The sequence below is a fragment of the Dermacentor albipictus genome, unplaced genomic scaffold, assembly GCF_038994185.2.
Source record: "Dermacentor albipictus isolate Rhodes 1998 colony unplaced genomic scaffold, USDA_Dalb.pri_finalv2 scaffold_13, whole genome shotgun sequence".
Classification (NCBI taxonomy): Eukaryota; Metazoa; Arthropoda; class Arachnida; order Ixodida; family Ixodidae; genus Dermacentor; species Dermacentor albipictus.
In genome coordinates this window covers 12875850-12896331 of record NW_027225567.1, presented here as the reverse complement: position 1 = coordinate 12896331, position 20482 = coordinate 12875850, and the positions used below count along the sequence as shown (strand labels likewise).

Below are 20482 nucleotides of genomic sequence, written 5' to 3'. Positions count from 1 at the left end.
AACAAAATCAGCTCATAGTTATTGGTTGCTTCCAATGACACTGCATGACATTGTGTAAGCGAGAGCAGGTGATTTTTTGCTGTTTTCAACACACAATTATTACCTCCCTGCTGCATGCAGTGCAATAACATTTGGCTCACATGTTCACATAAGACTCTCGTACAGATTGGCAACATTTTCATACTATGTTAAAAAAGTGTTTCAGAGCCACTTTAATATTTTGTGGTGGTTGAGAGGCCATGGGAGCATTTCGAGTTTGCCTGTCCATGCATCGTCACGATGCTGTGAAGCGTCACCTTGACTGTGCAATGTTGCAAGTTTATATGCTGTTTTGCGCAAATTTAGCTTGCTGCTTTCTGTCTGGACACGAACTTAAATTATTTCATTCTGCAAGCAAGCGCACAGATTAACTTTAAAAATTTAGCAGTAAAATTTGGGAGCAGGTTACATGCGAATTTTGACTTCAGGTTTAGCTTCACGGCAGCATGAATTTTGCTCCGAGGTGTACTGTTTTCAGGGCAAAGTTCTCCGCCATCAGCATTGCCGAAGAGGTGGGAAACTGGGCAGCTGGCTGAATATGACACGGACGATTCGTGCTTCCACGAATGCAAACTGTTTCTACAAAGATTCAGGCATTAAAAGCAGTTATTTTCCCAGGTTATAAGCATGAATTTTTTTTCTTTCCAAGGTGTTGCAATTGGGGACGTGGCATATACAGGCAAAATGTTTATTTCTTTGTGTCCAACACTTTGAAAAACTCGAATGCTAAAATTCGTGCTGAAGTGAGTATCAAATAACATATTTAATAAAATACAGTCAAAGCCGTTTACACGAATTATCCTTTATATCGAACAATTTCTGAACATGGTATAGTTGCAATGAGTATATATAGCAAAATTTACGCTTACATCGAACAAAAATATCAGCGACTCCTGATATAGCGAACACCAAGCGGTGCAGAAGTACCCTCAGAGGTTGGCTTTCCCTTGCGGCGGCAAGAAAACGCAGCAGCGTGGCTACAGAACACCTATATGGCACCGCGTCATGCATGTCGTCGTCACCCCCCTGCAAGAAATGATTCTAGCCCCCCTGCAGCGCTTGCTCAGACGGCCAATCAGAGGCTCTTGTGCCCTCATCTTGTAAGATGGTGGACATAGAGTAATATATATGTAATATGATGGTGGAAGCAGTGAAAGTGCGAGTGATCTTGCTGCTTTTCTAAGAAAGTTAATTGTATTTGCGCCTTGTGGGCCTTCTCCCGCAGTGCCACCGTGATGGCTAGCGCGAAGCAACACAGCACCTCCGGGTGCCAAGTCTTCTTCCCATCTTACAACAGCGCGCGAAGCAACAAAATTTGCCTTTTGCCATGAAGCTTGAAATCGTAAATCAAGTCAAACGCAATGAGAAGTTGGATGTCCCCGCAGCGTGCAAGATTCCGCGGAGCACGATCTTGAAGGAAGAATATGAGCAAGATTAGGGCTAAAGCGGACAAACTCGCAACCCCGTGCAGGTGGCACCCAACATGTACACACTACGACGTCGAGGTGGCCGTGTGCAAGTGGGTCATCTGAAATTGCTTCAGACATGCCGGCTTCCACGTGCCCGGAGGTGACTGATAATTTTGATGCATGCGACGAAGCCGTTGCTGATGTCGCCGAAGTTTGGAGCGAGCTGTCAATTTCCGGAAGCCGTTGAGGGATCAACGATTGACAAGTTTTGGAGTACGGATGATGGTGTCGCGACCACGGGAGAGCCCGAAAACGAAGACTACATTGCTTACATCGTACCAAGCACAAGTGATAGTGGGCACAATGAGGAAAGCAACAACGATCCTTTGCTGAGATCATCCGAGGTGGTTGGTGCACTCACGGTCCGGCACTCTTGCGCGAATGTGGAAGGTTGCGGCCTCAGCTGCTCTGACTCTTTAGACAATGTGGAGAAGTGCGAGCGTCGCAGGCAGCGAAATTGCCAAAGCGGAATAATGTACAGGACTAGTACCGTATTTACTCGCATAATGGTCGCACTTTTTTGTAAAAAAAAATTGACACAAATTCAGGGGTGCGATCATTACACAGGTTAATTTCCCACAAAAAGAAACATTTTTAATCCTGCATTTGCTGCAGGATGACAACGGGTCAACAAACAGGTGGCTGCCGCTGTCAGTGCGGGACACCAAAACAAAAATGACAGCCGGCAGAGCAAGCCAAACGCGCTGAATGTGATTATTTTTCTTCTCATGAGTACATTACGCGCATTGAAACAGTTTCTTCCGTATCAGCAATGAATAATATTGTTAATATCGGCAAGTTTGCGACAATAACATAGCCATGTCCACTTGGAGGGGACAGAAACAGAGATGGGTGCGCTTAGCTGTAAGTGACATAGAAACATGGTGGGCATGCTGCACAAGCTGCGGCATTTGTCTTCGCTGCGGAAACTGCAGAAACTGCTATCCTAATATGGCACGTTTCCGCTAAGGGTGGGGGAATATCTTAGGTGCGTTACAAGCGTCGGTGTACGAATAGGGTACACTTCTAACGTATCGATGTAAACGTGGCCACTAACGTTGCCGCACGCGATTTGTTGCGTGCCCACGACTGCACACAAGAATCGAAAGGTGCCCTTTATGTTGTTGTTGACCAAAACCATTACAACGTCTACAAATAATAAAGCCAAGGCAAGTTTGATTGTAGCTTTTCTTTTTATGGAAGTGCAGAAAGTGATGAAAGGAATAAATGGGGCATCTGCTTAAGAATGTTGGGTGCATGCAAACCGCTTGGTATGCCTTCAAGAGTCGTTTGCATAGCATTCGACAGATGGTAAGTGCGATCATCATTAGCTAGACTTGGAACACAACATATTGCTGCGACAAGTTTAGGGTGCAATCATTACACAGGAAAGAAAAACGAATTTTGACGACAAAATTCACGGGTGCGATGATTACGCGAGTGCAACCATTATGCGAGTAAATACGGTATTTCATGCGAAACTAAGCTAGTTTCATTCATAAATATTAAAGTGCTTTTATAAATGGTACGTACATTTATGGAGCCCATTTCTTTAGCAGGCTTATATCGAATTATGCCCTCTATCGAAGTGATAGGCGTTTTTTAGTGAGTTCGATATAACCAGGTTTGACTGTAATAAAATATATCGGATATTCGCATAAGCCCAGTTCTCCCCAATTTCCTCAGCTTTGTCACAACAGTGGCATGTGAGGAACAGCAAGAGAGCACAAAATTTAGCTCTCTTGAAATGGAAGAATACAAAGACAGATAAATGTACTGACCTGGGGCATAGGGGTTGACCATGGGCTGGAGTGTAGGTGAAACTGTAGTTGGATGTGAAAGTGCATCTCCCAAGGAGTGCTGCGAGAAGGTGCGTGGCTTCACCACTGGCTTGGGGGAGCCTTCTCTAGCAGTGGGTTGTGGCAAAGGCACCGCTGCTGGAACCTGGTGAGCCACTTGTGAACGATCATCCTGAAAGTTACAGGTCATGGTGAAAGCCACTTCAGTGACAGCTTAAAGGAGGCCCTGAATCACCCCAATTAGGTTGACTTATGCCAGCTTCTTTATTTAATACTTCTATTGTGTTGTCATTGATTCTTATTTGTTGTTGTCCCTGCTCTTGTCACAATACTGTCTACACATCTGAGTGATTACGAAGAGCATGCCTCTTGCAGGGGCCACCGACATTTGTCAAGCCTTACCCCAGGCTTTTAGCTGATTCCCCAACCATCACCCTGATGTCAATGTTGAATAAATAGATTCCAATTCTACTAAGCTTGACAAACAAATATATTTCACGTGCAGGAGATGCAGCTGCAAATATTTCATCCAAGTTTTGAAGCTATCTGTTATTTGTGGTGTGTGGAGCTAACAAACAGCCCATGAGGGCCGCTCCTCCTCGTCATTCTTCAAGCTGCCAGCCAACGTCAGCTAGCAGCAGCCCATACAGCTACCACTGGGTGATAGTTTTTGAGCACAAATTACTTACATTCACAAGCCTATACATGAGCACACCCAGCTAGATCTCTAAAAGATATTTAGTAAAGGAGGAAGTGACATTTGTTAGCATGGCTCCATTCTATCACCGCTTCCTTGTCACTTTTGGGGAGTTCTGTCATATGTCCATTTTGAAAAGTTATCATAAGTATGCCACAAAAAAAAGGAAAGGCGAGACGTAACAAGTCGAACACTTATCAGCACCATAAAGTTTCATACAATAATTACTAGAGGGAATTCTGGCACTGCAGTTGTACCACCATAGGAATGATGGGAAGTACATGAATTTGCCTGATCTTCGTGCTTGTGGATTCAGACGTTCTTGTGGCTTTGTATATTATGCTATATAAATATTATTGTCGTAAATTTCAGTGCAATCTATACTCTTCGAAGTGCAGAAGATGCTGCAAACATGCACAATTGCTATTAATTACAACTACTGAGCTTGTCCAGGTGGCCTAATCGAAATGCGTCAAGCGTCTCAAGGCACTGGCATGCCCACGATAAATTCACAAGGGCGTTTCATTCGCTTGTCGATACACGTGTCCGTGGCTTAATGGTTTCAATATCAGGCTTCTGTGCTAGTGTTCCTGTGTTCGAATCCTCCCGTCGGACAATTTTAATGATGTTTAATTATTACACAGTACATTGTTGAAAATGGCGAGTTTACAAAGTCACAAAGCCGTTTGAAGCCAAAAGGACTGAGTTTAGGCAAATCCATGTACTTCCCATAATTCCCATGCTGGTACAACCGCTCTCACTGCAGCTCCCGTAGACACTAGAGCCAGAGTTCCCTCTAGTAATTATTGTATGAAACTATGATCAGCACCACATACTGGCTAAGGAGAACTTGAGTCAAAGAGGAATGGAGATTGTAAATACTGTGCTCTTAATTTCTCCTTCACAATAGTTTTTTTTTTTTAATATTTCTTTGGGATTACATTCCTTGAAGGACAGTGCACTCAAATCAAAGGAATTTCTCAGGTCTCAGACTTACCGTATTTACTCGCATATTAATCGCACTTTTTTGTCAAAAAGATTGACGCAAATTCAGGGATGCAATCATTACGCAGGTTAAATTTCCCACAAAAAGAAACAAAACATTCTTTTTTCATCCTGCATTTGCTGCGGGAAGACAAGCAGGCGGCTGCCGCTGTTAGTGCGGGTATAGTGTCTAGAATATACTGGCTAGTGTGCCATGCACCTGCTCTTTTCAATGAATGAGCGTGGCGCCGCCTGCAATGAATGTCCACGATGGCAGAGTAGACGGTCACTGCCATACGGGTGGGTGCAGACTGCTCACGTCATCTGCTTCGCATATCAGTTTCGCAACGGTTGCGTCGGTTTCTATGTTTGCGTTTTCAGTGATATTACAGCGGTGCGTGTTTGTTCTTGGTGTTGTCAAAGAGTGAGTGCGTCGCTGCTGTGTTCGTGTGCCTGTCATTACGAGAACTGTGCGGCGGCGGTGAAAAAAATGCCGAAGCTATACAGACAGTGCAAAGAGAGAACCTGCTTTGTGCCGTTGTGTAAAAGCGGTTACCACTCGAACAAAGGGCATGTATCCTTGTTCACTCCACCATCTGATACGAAGTGGTAGCAGAATGGGAAAGAACGATCAGAAGAAAGGACAGAAGGCTGGCACCAACTGCTGTGGTTTGTGAAAAACATTTCAAAAACAGTTTAGTCGAGCGCGCGTTCTCTAACATCGTAAAGGGTGTGTGTTGTCCACAAGATTCACCGCTATAAACCACGCCTGAAACCCTACACCATATCCACAATATTTCCTGAATATCCTAAGCATGCACCTCGTGAGTGCAAGGAAAAAGAAAAACAGGAAAAAATGAGCAGTAGTGCTTTGAACTACTATACTGCAGGGTATATAGCACAAAAAATCATTGCCAAAAATTCTTGACCACAGTGTGCAGGCTTCCTTTGCGTAAGTTAAGCTGAAGCTAGTGCCGATGCTGTTTCATATTTTACTACCCATTTTAACAATGGAGGCCTTGTCTATCTTACACCTTGTCAACCACTGTGAAGGCCATGGAAGGTGCTTTTACTGTGTTCTTTAGCAAAAACAAGTTACATGTAGCGAGTCTAGCTGATTTTTCAGGTCAGATGCAGAAACTGGCCTTTCCACAACTAGGGTGTCCAGAGCATGAAAAACCAGCTTCGAGAGCAGTTGTAAAGTTCCATGTTTTCTTGAGGTTTCGGTTTTTTTGTAGAAGCATAAACAAAGAGAGGGATGTGCAAAGGCAATGGCAGAAGCTCCTTAAACTGCATCACTGCCACTAGATCTATCTTCTATAAGTGTGAATTACTTCCTCTAGTGCTGCCTTGTGCCTGCGTTAGACTATTGTTATGCTTGAATAAAATCTTTAAGCTTAAATGAAAGATTTGTTTCCTGCTTTTGTTCACGCATATCAGACATAAGAAATCTGCACGTGTTTACCAGGTATAAAATATGTATAGTACACAGAACACCACAGTTCCTTTCACAGGCTAATTTTTTTTACTTATTATCATACCCTCGGGGCCCAATGGGCATTATGAGATGGGTACATGGTTTACAAACAATCAAAAACATTCAAACCTATGAGGACAACAATAAGATAAACAGGCAGAAACAGCAGCAAATAAAATAAAAAGAATGAACAGCGAAATTCAAGTCATTTCAAAAGATGATCAGTTACAGCGGTCATGAATGGTTATGCATTAATATAACATTAACAGAACAGTAATGTAACCTTAGAATTATGTTACTTTATTAGAATAAAAATGTATCCTAAAACTTACCCTTAAAAAGTTATGCTGCCATCATCGCTACAATAATAAAAAAAAAAGACAAGTGTCCTTTGCTATCGCTTAAGAGACACGAATGCAAACACCTTCTAAAGCCTACTGTATTTCACTTTAATCCACCCTAATCCACCTTAATCCTCCTAATACACCTTAATCAAATCACTAATCAATAATTAAATTTGCTAATCATTAATCATCTCTTATACACGGCTGGACATGCTTTGGTTCGCTTCTGGCCTTCCTTGAATCGTGTGCTATGCTCTCTACCTCACAACATGACCTTGAAACAAGGACATCTAAGGCATTTGCCTTAAAAATTGTGTTTTCTCTTCACCAGCATAGAAACACATGAGGTTCCATGCTCAAAGCCGAGCTGAGCTAGCACAAGCTTTTCACGCAAGCGACAAGCGCTAGAGAAGCCTGCTGTAATCAAAACGAACTCTAATCAGTAAACAGCTGCCCCCATTTGAACTGTGCTGCTGCTACGGCTTAACAAAAACAAAAAGCACAGCAGCCAGCTTGCCGTTGCTGTGGAAACACGGCGGGCTAGGAAGACCGCATGGTGCTGAGGCACCCACCAGTACTGCAGTGCTTCTAGCCGCAGCTGCCGGCATTCATTGCATCCGGTGCCGCCCAGGAGGCCGCGGACAGCACACTAGCCAGCACATTCTAGGCACTATAGTGCGGGACACCAAAACAAGAATGGCAGCTGGTGGAGCAAGCCGAATGCAATTATTTTTCTTCTTGTGAGTACATTACACGCGTTGAAACAGTTTCTTCTGTATCAGTGAGGAATAATATGGTCAATATCGGTGAGTTTGCGACAATAACGTAGCCATGTCTACTTTGAGGTGACAGAAACGGAGATGGGCGCGCTTAGCTGCCAGTGACATAGAAACACATGGCGGGCATGCTGTGGAAATTGCAGCATTTGTCTTCGCTGCGGAAACTGCAGAAACTGCTATCCTAATATGGCATGTTTCCGCTAAGGGTGGGGGAATATCTTAGGTGCGTTACAGGCATTGGCGTACGAATAGGGCACACTTCTAACATACCGGTGTAAATGTGGCCACTAACGTTGCCGCACGCAATTTGTTGCATGCCCACGAGTGCACACGAGAAGAATCGAAAGGCGCCCTTTATGTTGTTGACCAAAACCATTATGAAGCCTACAAATAATAAAGCCAAGGCAAGTTAGGTTGTAGCTTTTTTTTTTTTCATGGAAGTGCGGAAAATGATGACAGGAATGAAATGAGGCACCTGCTTAAGAATGTTGGGTTTCTGCAGACCGCTTGGTATGGCTTCAAGATTCATTCACACGGCATTTGACAGATGGCAAGTGCGATCATCATTAGCTAGATTTGGCACACGTCATATCACTGCATCAAAGTCATGTTCAGTGTGCGATCATTACACGGGAAAGAAGAAAAATTGAATTTTGACAACAAAATTCAAGGGTGCGATCATTAGTAAATACGGTAAAATATGCTTTAGGACCCCTTTAGAACAGGCATCCTTGGCACAAGCACTCCTCTGCATCTGAAATAGAATATGTACTCTCAAAGTAGAGGTTCACTGAAGTTGTTTATTCTGACCTGCTTGGAACCGATGTCACAAAAAAATTGCTAAGATCAATGCCCTGTTCCCCGAGTCTTACATAATGGCTTAATAACATGAGAAAAATATTAGGCAGTAATTGTATGTGTTTACAAGTGCAAAGCATGGCTGACGGTCAACATCCACTACAGCAATCAAGAAACTAAGCGTATCACACGCTTAGCATACAGCTATTGTAAAAAAAATGCACACTACCGTGCTCGCATGTAAAGCAGGTGGCAGGTTGTGTGGTGGCACTTCTGTTGTCGAAGCTTTCATGCGCTGAGAACATAGAGGGCAATAAGGAGTAGCACTGGCTCACGAGTGCTGGATAGATAAAGGTAGAAAGGAGCTTGTCTCTCGAAGCAACTAGGAGTGGTGCAGCACAACGCATCATCACTGGTATTGGGTGAGTTAAGCGAATAGCCGAACTTGTTCAGCTTTGCAAACTAAAGTCCTGCCAGTTTCTTTACTTTAATGTAGCCTGTGCCTAAGCACAGAGGTAAATGCACTGAAGCACCTTCTGTTTACACGTTGAACATGTGACCAGAGTGCAACTGCATTGTGTACCTTGTTTGCCATTTACAAAGTTTCATTCTCATTGCTTCTGCACTCTTGACATTCTGGTCTGAATGTTGAGTGTTAGTAAAGAGGAATATAGTGTTTAACTTGATACTATTCTTCTTTAGTGTGTTTTTAACTTTGGAAGTTGGCGCACTGGCCTGCTATATAAAGACTATGTTGGTCACCTCTACTTCAGAGTCACTGCTGGGCTGAGCCGGGACTGCTCCAGGCATAGGTAGCATTTGGGCCCCCATCCTGGCTATGCGTGAAAGGAGCCGTGCCTTGTCACTCTCGCCACCACTGATTACTGCTGTTGCTGGAGCCACGGCTGGATTGGTGGCTAGCTGCTGCGGCGGCAAGTCTGGGGGAACACAAGGTGCTCGCGAACGGGCTGGTTCATCCACACTGCTGCTTCCAAGAAAACAAGGAAAAAATTATTATTTAAATAAAACTGTTGGGTTTTGTGCCCAAACCACGATCCGATTATAAGGCACGCTACAGTGGGAAAGTGAATCAATTTTGGCTACCTGGGGCTCTTTAGTGTGCACCTAAATCTAAGTACACGAGCACTTTCGAATTTCGCCCCCCTCAATATGTTACAAGTTCTGCTAAGAACAGCGGCAGAACAGCAAAGCCATAGCATGAAAACAGGGAGAAGCGTTACATTATATGTTAACCTTGTTATGCCAAATAGTCATAAAATGTGAACAGGAGCTGATGGCAAAAATTCTCGGCACATAACAAGCAGCAAGAACACTTTTCTTCAACTTTCACTACAGACAGTGTAGTGATGGAGCCCTTGCTTTTCATACCTCCCGGCATTGTAAAAAAAGAAAAAAGAGGAATCTTGTCTATGCACTGCTCGTGCTGGCAGTTACTGTGGCATACATCACCAGTCTCATCTATTGCTACCAGACAAAGACCATGACAGGTAAAGAATGCAGCAGCAAATGCTCCTCAAACTGTCTATACATGTGCCCAGCCAAGAACTGCCACTCATTCGTCCCCTTGTAGTCTGCAAGTGTGTATGTCTGCATTTGTGTTGCCTTGTGATGCATTGCTGCACTGGCTTACATATGCGCTTTTGTAGCATGCAGCTTGTCAAAGACTGTGCACCTGTCACTGAAGTCTGCATAACTGTAGGTTGCTCAGTGCTGAGCCCTCGTGCCATCTTAGTGGCATGTCCTTGCAGACATCACTTCACTGGCTCAACTAACTGCAGAAGAATCCCAGTACATGCACATTTTGCAAAGCTTTTTTAACATCCGAGATTCCCATGTATGCCCTTCCTTGCTGCACACATTTGACCACAGCATCCAAGGAATGGAGGCACCTTCTGTTGGTGTCCATGCAAGAGATGATAGAACTTCTCATACCATAGAGTTCCCAACAATAATTACTAGAGGGAACTCTGGGGCTGCAATTTTTTGCCACCATGGGAATATGGGAAGTGCACAGATTTGTCTGATCTTCGCACTTGTCGATGCAGACGTTCTTGTGGCAATGTTATTACACTTTATATGCCTTCATTGTCCTTAATTTCAAAGCAATCTATAAATTTCCAGGGTGTCTACCAAGTTGATGCTTCCAAATTCCCCGAGTTTTCCAGCTTTTCCCTGAGTGCCTCTGCAAAATTTCCTGAGTAACACAGAACTTTGTTTTACGTCAAGACGGGTGACACCATGTCGCCAAATGCCGTCATTCCCTATGGTAAGCATGTTAAAAAATAAAAAAAAAACTTACTCATGTTCGAATAGAGACTTAATCCAGTTTAAATAGTAAGGAGTAGCGTTTTATTTATAATGAAAAAAGAAGCGAGGGGTCAGTAAAATGCACAGCAAATAAGGTATCTTCGAAAAAAAAAAATGGTAAAACCCATTGCAGATCAAGTTGTACATTCTCAAATACGAATAAAAAGTAGATGCATACAGAAGCAAATCTTTTAGAATACAAGCAATTTCTATCAACTGATAGCAAGCTCACAGGTATGAGGCCCGAACTTTGTCACAAGTGAGATTCTCTCAACAGCTGGTAATTTTCATCCTCAACTGTCCTGACTACTCTCAGCCCCCGCACAACAGCTAAGTGTTGCGTTTGACTGCTTTAGAGAGTATTTTGGTTTGGATGAGGGACCGCTGCATCTCGACGTCAGCGAACACTTTGTTTTTTGAGCTCAAGCTCCTTCAAAGAAACGGCGACACGCGTTCTTTCATGTAATTCTTAATGCGTAGGTCCTTTCTGTTGTCGTCGTCCTTCCACCGCGCGTTTGTCCCACAGACCAATTGACCGATTCCAAAATTGTGAGCACAACCTGCAGTGAAAACGAAGAACCTCGCGCCATGCCATTTGGTTGGAAAATAAGGTCGATGCTAGTGCGCAGTCTGTGCTCCGCGTATCGATACGACCCGCTTTGTGCATTGTTTCAGTGCTCTACTGAATTGGTCTCAATCAGTGCATGAGTAATGATTGAAGAAGACAATATATACCCCTCCCGTTTGGGCACACGTGACTTCTCGAAGTGCTCCAAAATGAATGACGGCGTTTGGTGGTATCTGTCCTCGAACACTTCGACCGTTCATCAAGCGCATCGAGGCTGGGCGCTACATGAAGGCTACATGCAAACCAAATTATAAGCTTCCCCACAGCTGGTTCAGAAGGTGGACTGACTGGTACAGGCGACGTGCAAGCTGTCCTTGAGACTGACAGCGTGTGCGTGGTGTGTTGGCAGCTCCTGTACAGTATATAAATAACACGATGTGTTATATAGACAGCCAAGCAACAATGTTTAGATACTTAAGTTGTTAAAATAATGTCAAAAATTTCTTTATATTCAGGTCATTAAGTACTTTCTTATGATAACACATTTTTGCTGTTTTAAGTTTGAGGTCATGTTAGCTTTTCAATAGGCGCAAATGCTAGTGGACCACATTGTTGCACAGCAATGTAATGACACGCTTGTGTCACAAACAAATGCAGTTGACCACACGATTTAGCGCATCGGCTTCACAAAATAACTCGTGCGCTGCATTTAATTACATTAAAAAACAATAGCAATGTGGCTACGCGCAACTAAAAGCAGCGCACAGTGCAAAATCGCGTGCACAAAAAAAAGGGGGGGTAGGAGAAGAAGAGGGGAAAAGGAAGGGGGGGGGGGCGGTTCTGCTCACGCTGTCCTGTTAGTGTGCATACCAAGGTTTACGAAACACGGCCAGCGATGGCACATATATTAAAATTCGCAGAATATGAGCGGCGGATAACAAGCTAGCTAACGTGACAACGAACCACATTCACATCGGCACGACTACGAGTTGTAGGCCTTATGGAAGCGCATACAGTAACAAGGCAACCAAACTAGAGACGGCCCCAGAAGGGTGCGGAGCTGAGAGAACTCAAATAACTACTCTGAGGATACTACACTCCTTTCCTAGTCCCTATTCATGGCAACGTAACGTTGTGACCCACAGGGCAGCAATACAAATTTTCTTCATAGTGCGTTTGTCTACTTATGTTTGCAGGCCCTAAATTTGCCTTTTCACACAGCAGATGGGCTGCCGTACAGCAGCCTCGCCTGGAGTCTTGCTGTACATGAACATGCCGGCACATATATACTCCGGATGATTTATCAGCTTCAACGGCCGGCCTATGTTTGACTGAGGGCGGTTACGACACGATGGTGACTAGATTTTTTTTTTAAAGAAAGCTTGCCGGTGATGAAGTGCACGCCGCAGATTTGAGCATGCTCTGTTGGCTACCACAATGAGCAGTCCGAGTTTACACGTCTCACTGTAGATATCCACAGAGCCGTCTTCGCATACTCTCGCACCCGGATTGCCCGGTCGACCAGCGCCGTTTTGTTCTGGGCTGCCAAAGTGTGTTCTCCGGCGACCAGCAGATATGGCTAGCGCACCCTAAAGTGCGGAAATGTGCCCGTTCACGCGGATCCAAAGTACAAGAAGTAATCTGGGCATCGTTGCATCGTGTTTGGATGCCAAAATAACCAGCGGAAAAGGAACAGGTTGCTTAGCGCTGTTTGCGAACAGCACAATACAGGTAGGGAATCGTACCGGTGCGGTGTTTTCAGCCTGCACCGATTTCCATCCGCAACGAAGAATGACAAGCTGCGCCACCGGTGGATAGCTGCAGTGAATAGGAAGAACTTCCAACCCAGTGAAAATGCACGAGTGAGTATTCGATCTGTGTATATTTTGGTGCCACGTTCAACTTTGCGCCCTACGAACGTTATATGTGTAACACGCAGGTTTGCTCTGAGCACTTTCTGGACAACCCCACAGAGCAGAAACCCGCACCGGTGCTTCGCCTTGGCTATAACAAGAAGGCAAGCCTTTTCGTGTTTTCATTCAGGCAGAGCTCCCGACGGTTAAGCGGAACAGTTGAGTTTGCGGTTAGTGATACTTGCAGCTGGTGCACGGCATGAGGCGATAGTATGTTGCCCTGCTGGTGAGCGTTATTGCTAATGAAAGTAAATCGAAGTTTGCTCATCACGTAGCATGCGTCCACAAAAACGTAAACGACGACTGCTCGTTGCCGAAGGCGTTCTTGCAGCGCACCTGTCTTTACGAGCTGGTGTTGCAGGTGTCATTCGTAACGAATTCATTTGAGCCTCCTGAGCTCTAAACTGCGTGCGAGCTGTTATGCGGGGCAAAGCGCAAAATTTTTCCGTTCATAAGGCGAGGGAAATAAGGTGCTTAATTATTGTTGTATTTTGTAACAAAATTTAGCTCGTTCTCACCAGTTTTTTTTTACTGTTTTCTTTTTCAAGGGAGCGCTAACAATCCGATATGGCCTCGCACAAGCGAAACAGGTCTGATACCAGGTAGCTGCAGTTGGTGGGGCTAATTTTTTGGAATGCAGGTGCGGTTGTTGTCTTGTACCAAAGGCTTCCCTGATGATGCAGCTTTAAGTAGGGATGATAATTTTATGTGCCCTGTCATGGTTTGTGCAACTGTACAACACTTGCATCCGTCATGCTCGCCCTATTATACGGGCTTTGACTGCACATGTAGTTGAACATTATAACTACTGTAGTTCCTCATCTTCCAATGAGTGCAGGTTTAGCATCATAAGCTGCTTGTTCGAGTGCTGTAGGCTTGTGTTCTGAATGTTGTACTCTTAAGTGGTTGCACGATACAATTGACCTGGTGCATTTTCTATTTCATTTTGAGAGGACTTTATATCTTCGCACCAGTGATGGCATGGAAAAGAACTACAGCCCTTCTTACTATAACTTTTGTTTTCAATGTGCAGGTGGTGAAGGGCAGGCGTCTGCTAATCAGGCAGTCAAACGACCTCGCCAGTTGGTTGCCAAACGCGGCCAACCCAGTAGTGACCATGACAAACAAGACCAAACTGAAAGTACAGAGGACAATGTTCTGCGTGCTTTAATAATATGTGGCACCAACACAGTGCTGTAAAATCCTTCACAGGTTACGTGGTTACCCAATGTATTCGCTTCTGCAGTCTGCACATCACTCAGTGTGGCCATTGCGGACTTGCATGAGGTCTTGAAGTTTGATTGAATCGAGACAGCGAAAATGACAGGTTGGAAAAAACGCGAAACACGCCTTCCGCCCAGCTAAACAGCGCAAGTTTCGCTTTTGCGCCGGGTCGCATCTCCCGGCGTGGCAGCCCAGGCCTGCTACTTCGCGGCGCTTGGGATAGATGGCGCGACCGGCGCTCATCAATATGGCGGCGCGCATTGAATTTGCGGTGTTCTGGTGTATAGGCAGGTTGCGAACGTAGTCCCCACGCCTACTAGGGCGCCCCTCGCGGCGGCGAGCGCGGAACCGGCAGGATACGACCGGCCCGCTTGCGTTCGGAAAGCCTGTATGTGCACTGTTTCGCGCGTAGCTGTTGCCTTTTCTGAGCAATGCCGAAGTGCAACCCGAGCTGTTGAGTAATGGGCTGCAACAGCACATACAACTCACGAGGAACAACGTTTTACAGGTTTCCAAGCCGACCGTATGAAGCAGAACGGCGTCAACACTGGATAGCGCTCGTCCGACGGCATAAGCTGTTTTATGTTCCGGCGTTATGCCAAGTGCGTTATAATGCTGAATGATTAGCTTTTACAGCTATGATGGCAGCAACGGGACACCTACAGTCAGTGGCGTAGCTATAGGTCGTCTGGCACCTGGGGCCCATAGGTCTTCTGTCCCTCCCCCCCCCCTCCCTCGGGTTTATTGGAGGAAGGCGAGGATATCAACAATTTCCGTGTGTCTCCAGACGTATATGACACCCCCCCACTGGCCCCTTGCTACCGTTTGACAGGACACCAAACACGCAGCGCGGGCTGCTGACGCCGTGAGCAATCCTACCACACTCGCGCAACTATTCGTCAGATGGCGCTATGGGTCGGAAAGACAGGGCGCCGCCTAGCACTTGCAACGTGCCCATGGGGTACGTGGTGGTGCCGCGAAGTAGTCCGAATTATCGGGTACGGAAAGTCGTTCGTTGACTGCACACTGACAACTCCAGCCGACGACACGGCGTCAAAGCGATTCGTTATGATTCTTCTGTTACTCGAGCCTCCATTACCGCGACTTTCGTTCCCTTTCAATAAAATTGGATCATTTTCCCTGATAGCAGCACAAATTCCCTGAATTTTCCCCGAGTATTTCCACACTATTCAAAATCCTTGAGAATTCCCGGTTTTCCCGGTTGGTAGACGCCCTGCAAGTTTCGAAGTGCAGAAGACGCTGCAAACACGCACAATTGCTACTAATTGCAACGGTTGAGCTTGTCGAAGTGGCCAAATCCAAACACGCCAAGCGTCTCAAGGCACTGCCTTGCTTGGGATAAATTCAAAAGGGTGTTTTACATCGCTTGTCGATGCATGCATTATGGTTTCAATATCAGGCCTCTGTGCTACAGGTCCTGTGTTTGAATCCTGCCGTCAGGCAATTTTAATAATGTTCCTTGAATGATTTATTAAGCAGTATTTATTCAAAATGAGGAGTTTACAAAGTCACAAAGCCGTTTGAAGCCAGAAGGACTAAGTTTAGGCAAATCTATTCTCATGTTGGCTGAACTGCCCCAATTGCAGCTCCCGTAGACACTAGCGCCAGAGTTCCCTCGAGTAATTATTGTATGAAACTATGTCTTATCCTTCCTTTTTTGTTTGAACAGCGAAGCTACTAAGGAGACTGATCATTTTTGTGTTGCGGCGTGTGGTGGCACGTTCAGTATCAATGTGTCAATCAAAGAATAGACAGCAGTGCAGCCTGCATCAGAGCCCCAAATTACCTTTGAAACATTGTTAAACGTTGCCTTGTATAAACATCACTTGAATACACAAGAACTTCTTTGTACATTTATCTTAGCCAATAATTTATAATTTGTTTCTCATGTCCCATTTAACTGGCTCCACCTTGGAAATCAGATAGGAGGCCCCCAATCTGACAAACAATTAATGGGTATTGTGTGTGGACCTTTTGGTTAAGACTAATTTTAGTTTGGGTGGCAATACCAAGCACCTCAGCATTCGTGTTCTCGCACGGTCAGCATCCTGTCTGCATCTCATCAGTGTCAGCTTCAGTGTCCACGGGTATGCCAGGGTGTTTTGTTGTTGCCATCTCTGTGTGGCCCTCGGCGCACACTTCAAGCCCAAAGTTTCTAGTCGCAAGCTTTAGTTTTTTTCGAGGGAAAGGCAGGAAGGCGAGGTTGTCAGTAACTACGCAGCTGTACTTAACAAGCTAGTAGATGATTGCAACTTTGGCGCAGTGCGTGAGTGGATGATGCACTATCAGATTGTCTGTGGAATTAATGACTCCAGAATGCAGATCTGCCTTTTGGAAAGCAAAGAATTGGACCTGGAAACTGAAAAAACTTGCGATGGCGATAGAAGTCGCAAGAAAAGACTCGCATACGTTATGCGCCTCATCCATTTCTACAGATTCGGTACAGTCGGCAAACTTCGTGGAATGGCCAAGGGAGGCGACTGAACTAAGGTACGCCCGGTGCAGAAGGGAAGCACCAGACACTGCGCTGTAGGCACCGAAACACCACCTGCTTCAAGTGTCATCAGCAGGGCTACCTCGCAAGGGTATGCAAGGCACCTGCAACTAATAGAAGGAATGGGACAGGCTCCCGCTCTGTGCACAACATCAATAACCTTCCCGAAACAGAGCCTAGACAAGGTGAGGAATACACCTTGTGGTCTCTTTGTCCTGCCAGACTGGAACCAATGAAAATCGAAGCACTTGTCAATAGCATGCCGCTAGCGATGGTATTGGACACTGGGGCCAGTATTTCGATAATGAGCGAAGCGAAATTTAACATTCTTTTTCCAGGGGAGGCGTTGGAACATACTGATGTGCGGCTCAAAAGCTATTCCGGGGAGCTGTCGGCCATGTTGGGAAAGCCGACTGGAACAGTGAAGGTGGGCATGCAGGAGGCAATTTCGCCATTGTTAGTTGTGAGCGGAACGTGCCCGACACTTTTTGGAAGGGAATGGATGGAAGCGTTCGGTATTACTATCTCAAAGCCGTTAGAGGTGAAAAAAATCAGCACTGTTGCTGGCTTGGTCGAACAATTCAGCTACATTCTTTCAGACAGCCTTGGCATGATATGAGAAGGGGGTGCTGACCAGGATTATGCTGCAAGAGGGAGCAAGGCCAAAATTCTACAAGGTGCGACCAGTGCTGTTTGCACTTGGTGACAGGTATGTCAAAGAGTTGCAGCGATTGCAGCGCGAAGACATACACCCGGTAAAGACGTCGAAGTGGGCCACGCCAGTGGTTCCAGTGGTAAAGAAAGATGGTAGACTGCGCATGTGTGGTGATTTTAAGGTCACTATCAACCCAGTGACAGTCACTGAAAGTTACCCCATTCCCAGAATTGAAGAGCTGTTCACCAAACTGTGTGGCGAAAGGAAGTTTACAAAACTTGACTTAAAGGACGCCTACCAGCAGATAAGGCTGGATGCCCAGTCTCAGGAGCTGGTTACCATCAGCACTGTGAAAGGATCGTTTCAATTCACAAGGCTTCCGTTCGGTGTCGTTTCGGCACCCGCTTTGTTTTAGCGGGAAATAGACAACTTGCTGGGCAACCTCCCACACAATGCTGCCTACTTTGACAATATCCTGGTGACAACGACGAGGACCACTGGGGAAACGTGAGCCAAGTGCTCAAGCGCCTACAAGATGCCGGCTTGCGCCTGAAGCTAGCCAAGTGCGAATTCATGAAAGGCCGCGTCGAGTACTTGGGTCACATCCTTTCCGCCGAAGGTCTGCATCCCAGCCCCAGGAACGTTGAAGCCATCCTATCAGCATTAAAGCCACAGGAAGTGAAAACTTTACGGAGCTACATGGGGCTGATCAACTTTTACCGGAAATTAATTTCTTGCTTGTCGGTGGTGCTTAATCCTTTGAATGGTCTCTTGGTACCAGGGACACGGTGGATTTGGATGTCACTTCAAGAGGAGCCCTTCGGCCAAAGTAAGAAGCTCTTAGTATCTGCGGAGTCATTGGCACACTTCGACCCCAAGAAAAGTACAGTGCTAGTCAGATGCGTCGCCATACAGGCTCGGCGCGGTTCTAGCCCAACGGGAAGCGTTAGAAGAGCGGCCTATTGCCTTCGCATCCAGAAGTCTGGCCACAGCTGAGCAAAACTACAATCAGCTTGATAAGGAAGCCTTGGCAGTTGTATTGGGAGTAACACGTTTCAAACAGTACTTTTGGGGCAGCCATTCGAAATTGCAACCGATCACAAGTCACTTTTGGGGCTTCTCGCTTCAAGTAAGACGATGCTAAAGTCTTGCTCGCCTCAACTACTTCACTGGGCACTCTTCCTGTCGGGCTATGATTGCGTGTTGAAGTATAGAGCTGGTGGCCACATTCCCCATGCCGATGCATTGAGCTGGCTTCTGCTTCAAACAGCCGAGTTGCACATAGAGAACCCACCAGAGATCTTTATGCTCTAAGAGTGTTACCCCAGGGTGTTGTCAGTTCAAGCTATTGCAGCCGCCATGAGCAAAGACTCATGGCTGTCATCTTCGCGAAGCACTATGGACTGGTAGGGGAATTCCCCGGGAAGCACAGTGGAAAGAATATGCCACTCGCCTTCATGAAATGAGTGTTCAGAGCGGATGCATTCTGCTGGGAAGAAGGGTGGCTGTGCCTGCATCCTTGCGGGCCGACGTCCTACGACTGCTATATGGAGGGCAGCCAAGAATTGTGAAAATGAAGGCAGTGGCCCGTAGCCATGTCTGGTGGCCAGCCAAGGAAGATGACGTCACGGCAGCTGTACGAGCGTGCCGCACCTGCGAAGAAGATCAGCGATCACCAAGACGGGCGCCGATCAAGTCACGGCCGCTCCTGGAGAAGCCATGGTCCCGAATTCATGTAGAATATGCCGGACCACTGAGGAATGCTCACTCATTCATAGCAGTTGACGCACACTCAAAGTGGATAGAAATGTTCTCTGTATCCAACCCGTCGGCTGCAGCCACCATTGGATGCCTGCGAAAAAAGTTCGCTGCACATGGACTCCTTGATGTGGTCGTATCTGACAATGGCCCAGCATTCGCAAGTGAAGAATACAAGATCTTGCGTAGAAATAGCATCCGACAAATTCTTGTACCACCGTACCACCCAGCCTCTAATGGAGCAGTGGTATGTGTGGTACAGACCATTAAGCAAAAGCTAAAGGAAATGGAATCAAGGGATAGATTGAACGTGCAGATAGCCAGAATTTTGCTTCCATACCGGACAACACTGCATGAAGTAACCAGTTGCAGCCCCGCTGAGCTTCTCATGAGCCAGAAATTGAAAATGGCGTTAAATTTACTACAGCCTGATTTACGGACCACAGTGATGTGCCAAGAGAGGTTTAGCAGGAGCCGTAGCCACTCCACCAGGAGCCACTGCTTTTGCTCACAGTTTTCATTCAGGTCTTGCCTGGGTGTCGGCAACGGTGGAAGTGGACGAAGGTTTTGCAGCGGTGCTAAGACTACCAGATGGCTGCCAGTAGACCAGGCACCACGATCACGTGCAGGCGATACTGCGGCAGTCTGAGCTGTCAGAATATTCTGGGGGCCTCCAGGTAAACCGTCCGGATGTTCCAAGCGCAGAGCCAGCAGTGCCTTTGGATACTGCAGGTGCTGCCGGAGTAGACTGCCCAGCAGGGGCCACCAGTACCACTGTAACTACAGGCGTTTCGTTTAGTGAATTGAAGGGCACGTCTCCAGTGATCTGGGTAGTTACGTCAGGGGTGTCCACTGACGCCCCGAAGCCAGTGGTTCCTCCTCAGACTCCCCTTCACCACAGCTCAAGCGTGCGGAAACCAGTTATGCGATATGTGCCCCAGTAATCAAGCTGAATTCTGTGCATGCGCATCATGGTGCCTTTTCAGTTTCTTGTGTGTGTGTGTGTGTGTGCGCGTGTGAGCGTGCGTGCGAGTGCGTGCGTTTTTTTAGTTTTCTTCGTTTGTTAGAGGAGGAAGGAATGTTATGTTGTTGCCGTCGGCCTGTGCAATCTGCTGTAGCGCCAAGAGGTGGTGCT

The 20482-nt window shown here is 46.1% G+C and overlaps 1 protein-coding gene across 6 annotated transcripts in view; it reads right to left on the bottom strand.

Moving 5' to 3' along the window:
* LOC139051668 (FK506-binding protein 15-like) overlaps positions 1-20482 on the bottom strand; it is a 205542-nt gene that overhangs the window by 135555 nt on the left and 49505 nt on the right. For all 6 annotated transcript variants that reach the window (XM_070528634.1, XM_070528633.1, XM_070528637.1 and 3 more), the window contains exons 11-12: positions 9149-9371; positions 3290-3479 (exon numbers count right to left, since the gene is read on the bottom strand). In XM_070528634.1, coding sequence (XP_070384735.1) covers positions 3290-3479; positions 9149-9371 — 413 coding nt within the window. The remainder of the gene's footprint in view (positions 1-3289; positions 3480-9148; positions 9372-20482) is intronic.